Genomic DNA, 4853 nt, shown 5'->3' on the forward strand with positions numbered 1-4853 from the left:
TTAACATACAGTCAAAGGACAGCACTCAAGACTCCAACAACCTTCCCCTTTGTAGTCCAAACTCCCCCTTACACAACAGGTCCATGGTGGATTCATAAACACTGTACAAGTTTAATTTGGATTTATAGTCATTTATGTTTTAGTTATCTCTATAATGTAATTTCTGATTTCTCATGTCTCTCTCTTTCTCTGCTGCAGTGCTGGAGAAGGACTACCAGCTTCCACTGGAGACATGCAGACAACTCATCCTCAGTGAAAATGTATCCTTTCCTTTGTCTTACAAATGATATTATCACTCCATCTCTTTGTTCTTGCCCCTTCCCTGTCTGTCACCACATATCCACTGTTTTTCCCTTTCTTTCTTTCTTTCTTTCTTTCTTTCTTTCTTTCTTTCTTTCTTTCTCACTCATTGTGCTCTCTTTCAATCTTTAATTTCTAAATGTCATTCTGCGTGGTGAGTGTTTGTTCCTGACTTTGAGTGTGTGTAGACTGGAGGCCGGACCAGGCTGAACAGACAGCAGGCTGAGAAACTCTTGGCCTCTCTGCGTAACCTACAGGTACGTCTCCACCACTGAATTCACACAGTTACCTGTCATCTCCACCACTGAATTAAAACTGTTACCTTTCCTCTTCTCTACTACACTCACAGTTACCTGTCATCTCCACCACTGAATTAAAACTGTTACCTTTCCTCTTCTCTACTACACTCACAGTTACCTGTCATTTCCACCACTGAATTAAAACTGTTACCTTTCTAATGACACTGAAAGTCAAAATGCCAATGGAATCCCAGTTATTTGCTGTTAGGGCACTTTACTCCCATACCCATCTGTAGGGTTGCTGGAAAAAGACAGCTAAAAAGTTATGAATTTTAATTTCCTGTTTGAATAATAAACTGAAGTGTAAGAACTTCTCATGAGAAACCTTTACCATGTGTAACTGTGTGACTTATGTCATACAACATTATGCAGGGTTTCATCATCTTGAAACGTTGCATAACTTCTGTAACTGTGACTTATAGAATATCATCACTGTAAAGGTATGATCAAGATGGTACATTTATCTCTGGACAGTACTGTGATAAGGTGACACATGCACAGTGTTATTTATTAGTGGTGTCTTTCTCTGTGGCAGAGTATCTTTTTCCAGTATGATGTGGATGCATCTGGATCCATGAATCCATTTGAGCTCAGTGAAGCACTGAAGGCAGCAGGTACACACACACACACACACACACACATGCACACACACGCACACACACACAAACACACAGACAAACACACATACGTTTATAACGCTCTCTCTGATTGTCTGTGTCAGGTGTGCAGTGTGACAGCGCTCTGGTCCAGGTGTTGTGGGAGCGGTTTGGCTCTGGGGAGCTCCACCTGCCCTTTTCCGGCTTTGTTTCCTGCGTTGCCAGGCTGCAAACACTTTACAGTACGCCCACGCTGCTTCTGGGTCATCCACCATATCAGTTCACACCAACACACACACTTTACATTCTCACACACTGGCCACTCCCAAACACACGCCACACCTGTCGACCCACACTTGTTTTTTTAGCGACAGTGTTAACCTGTTTGCAGTTGGCGTCTTGAAGCACTGAGCCCAGTCTGACTAATATCATTTGCCCATATTTACATTATTTGCATGTGCAAATTTAGTTATATAACCAATAATTAGACCACTAATAACTTTATCAATAACTGACCACATCACTGGTTTTACTTACAGAACTACAGAACTTAAAGAAACATAAAAGACTAAAGACTCATGTCATAGCATTGGTCCTTTAGTAAAAGTCGGCCAGTCCTCCTGCTGTTTGGAAATGTTCCAACAAGTAACACCAGCATCTGATCCTAGGCCTTATCTAACACACCCTGTCTGTCTAATCTGTGTCTCGATGTGTATGTGAATGTGAATGAAAAAGCCAAGGGCTTGACTTTACTGTGAGTTAGAACTTTAGGAGAAAGGCAGACTGCCATTTCACCTGAACACACAGAAATAAATTAGACAAAAGTATTTAAATACCATGTAGTACCACTAAAATAAAAGAAGTCATTCATTACAAAAGATGATGCTTCTGCTGCACAGCTCCCAAGTTCGGTAAATTCAATCTGTCTCCTTTAAGGTAATGTAGGCGAATGTGTGTAATTGGTTGTGAACTGTGATTAAATTCAGTGGATTTGTCCTGTTAGGGAGATGTGTCAGGGTCTGTGCACAGTTGTACAGGAGAGATGTGAGTATGTGTAATTGTATGAGTTACTGTAATGGTTTACCAGTTTTGTGTGGGTGCTGTCAGTCTAAGGAGGTCTTACTTTACTTGTGTTATACTGTGTGTGATGCAGCCCTGCCGTGTGATATAAGTGCTATTGTTGTGAATTACGTTTGTGATTGCCGTCCTTCCTCCTGACGTCATGAACTCTCTTAGTCTCTGTGTGTGTGTGTGTGTGTGTGTGTGTGTGTGTTAATTGAAGACTGTGAGATGGTTGACTCTTGTGTCTCTTCCTCCCCAGATTTATATGAGTCAGAGAGCAGCAAAGAGGTGAAGAATAGAGGGATTACTGCTGTAAGCTCAACATCTTCACCCAACACACTCCTCTTCCTCTCCATTTTTTTCCTCAAATCTCCTCTTCCCCTCCTCTGACACTCCTCTCTTAAGCTTCAGTCTCCTCCCTTTCTCTCCCCTTCTCTGCTGTAAAATATTAATATCCTCATTTTAAAATTCTCTGTTATTTCCAAAGCTTCTTCCTCTCTCTCTCTCTCTCTCTCTCTCTCTCTCTCTCTCTCTCTGTCCCAGTGCAGCCTCCCGTCTCACAAGGCTGCAAAGTGCTCTCCTCTTCCTCCTGTTCAGATATATCTCCCGTCTGCGAGGCAGACTCCTGTCTGTCACTACAAGTCTCTCCGTGAGAGGAGTCTTGTGCTTTCACCATGAAGGGAAAGTGTGACTGAGTCATATTCATACCGACTGTTTTGGGTTCAACTCAGGACTGTGCATGAGCGATAGAACACATTGCTTTCCTTAACCTCTGCACCATGAAGAACGTTTTAGAGATTATTAGGAGTGTGTGTGCGTGTCTGTGTCAGTGTACGTCTGTGTATCTGTGTGTGGACTGAGCCTGACGCATCTCCCCTCTCTCCCTCCTCTCTCTGATGTCTCTCTGTCTGTGAACTCACAGAGCTATTGGCCCATGACACTGTCAGTTACATGAACTCAGTGTCATATGTTGACACTGTAAATTACTTGATAGCTGTTATGGATATCTGCATAAAGTATACCTTGTTAAGAGTTCAGTTATTCAGATCTGTGTGGGATTTTAAAGTACAGAAAAATGACATTTTTCCAATAGAATAACTGACAGAAAATGAAGTGAGAACAGCCAGTTTAAGCTAGTTTAGTTCATTTCTCTGTCTCACCACAGTTTAATGCGTAACACCCATGTATGTATACAGCAAAAAGTATGTATTGAGTGTGTGTGTGTGTGTGTGTTTGCATATGTGTGATGATAGTTGACTCTTACTGTTTACAGTAAAGTGTGCATTCAGCGTGTTTGTTCTCCTCCCCTGGCAGTGGCTGCTCAGGTTCCTGGCCTTGTGAGTGTGCTCAGACACGACACCTCAGCAGGAGTGACCTGTCCACCCAGGACTGCTCTGACGTCACCTGTTGTCTTCCCCTCTCTCTCCCTCTTCCTTTCTCTTTCTCTCTTTCTCTCTCTTCCAGCCTGATGCACAATCTCTCTGCTGACCTGTATCCTCCGCCCAGCCTGCTGCCTTTGGGTGGGGGGGGGGGGGGGGGGGGGGGTCGGGTCATGCCGGTCACTCCTCTTCAGAAAGATGACTCGTTATCTCTAGTCATTTGGCCTGAATGCCATTTAGTGTCCTAAAACAGGAAATTAGCTCCGCTATTTTTGACGTCAAGTGCTTTACTGCAACGGAGGAAAAAAGAACAGACCCCAGTGGGGAGTCAAAGGAGGGTAAAAAAGTTTTGCAGAAGGCATGCTCTTAAAGCACACTCTGTTTTGGCTGTATTACTGCAGTATTGCTTTAATGACATGACGCATGTTACACCGTTTCTCTCCATATGCTGAAAAATCAAACAATATGGAAATACCTTCTGGAGTTTGTTTACTGCCATTTGCTTTAAAAATGTATTCATGTCACCGTATTGTATCTCTGTGAATTTCATATGGCAATCTTGCCTTAAAATATACTCTTAACTATATTCTGTTCACATATCATTATTATGCTTATTATTATTATGTTCACATATCACTGTTGTGCTTCTTGTTATCACACTTATATATATATATATATATATATATATATATATATATATATATATATGTATGTGTGTGTGTATGTATGTGCGTATAGATACAGATATATAAACAGATATATTTCTTCATCCTTTGTATTATCCTTACAGTCATTAATACCCATAGACGCCATATCTCCATATAAAGAATTCTGAGATTGTGACTCCTTTAGGGCTTTGGAATAAATATATACTGATGAAAGGTAAATTAGGAATCCTAAGCTTTTATTTTTGTCTTAAATTATGCTGTGCACATGTACACACACACACACACACACACACACACACGTGTGAGCTGATGCGTAGAGTGTGCTTTGGGATGCTGAGCGAGTGAGAGAGTGACTGTGAGTATTAAAAGCTGCATCTCAGCAGCTCTGCACGCACCCGCTCTATTCTTATCGCTCTGACGCCACACGCAGCGTCATCACGCCATCGCTCCCTCCTCCGCTACGCTCTCCATCTCTTTCTACCTCCCTCCCTCCCTCTCTCTCCATCCCTCTAGTAACCGTCTCAGTCTCCCAATCTGCCTCCTCCTCTG

General features: G+C 42.3%; 1 protein-coding gene across 1 annotated transcript in view; it reads left to right on the top strand.

The window, feature by feature from the left end:
- capn12 (calpain 12) overlaps nt 1-3598 on the top strand; it is a 12793-nt gene extending 9195 nt beyond the window's left edge. The window contains exons 16-21 of the mRNA XM_030766738.1: nt 199-260; nt 489-557; nt 1135-1213; nt 1321-1437; nt 2517-2569; nt 3572-3598. Coding sequence (XP_030622598.1) covers nt 199-260; nt 489-557; nt 1135-1213; nt 1321-1437; nt 2517-2569; nt 3572-3598 — 407 coding nt within the window. The remainder of the gene's footprint in view (nt 1-198; nt 261-488; nt 558-1134; nt 1214-1320; nt 1438-2516; nt 2570-3571) is intronic.
- Nucleotides 3599-4853: the final 1255 nt, after the last annotated feature.

The sequence above is a fragment of the Chanos chanos genome, chromosome 2 (genome assembly GCF_902362185.1).
Source record: "Chanos chanos chromosome 2, fChaCha1.1, whole genome shotgun sequence".
NCBI lineage: Eukaryota > Metazoa > Chordata > Actinopteri > Gonorynchiformes > Chanidae > Chanos > Chanos chanos.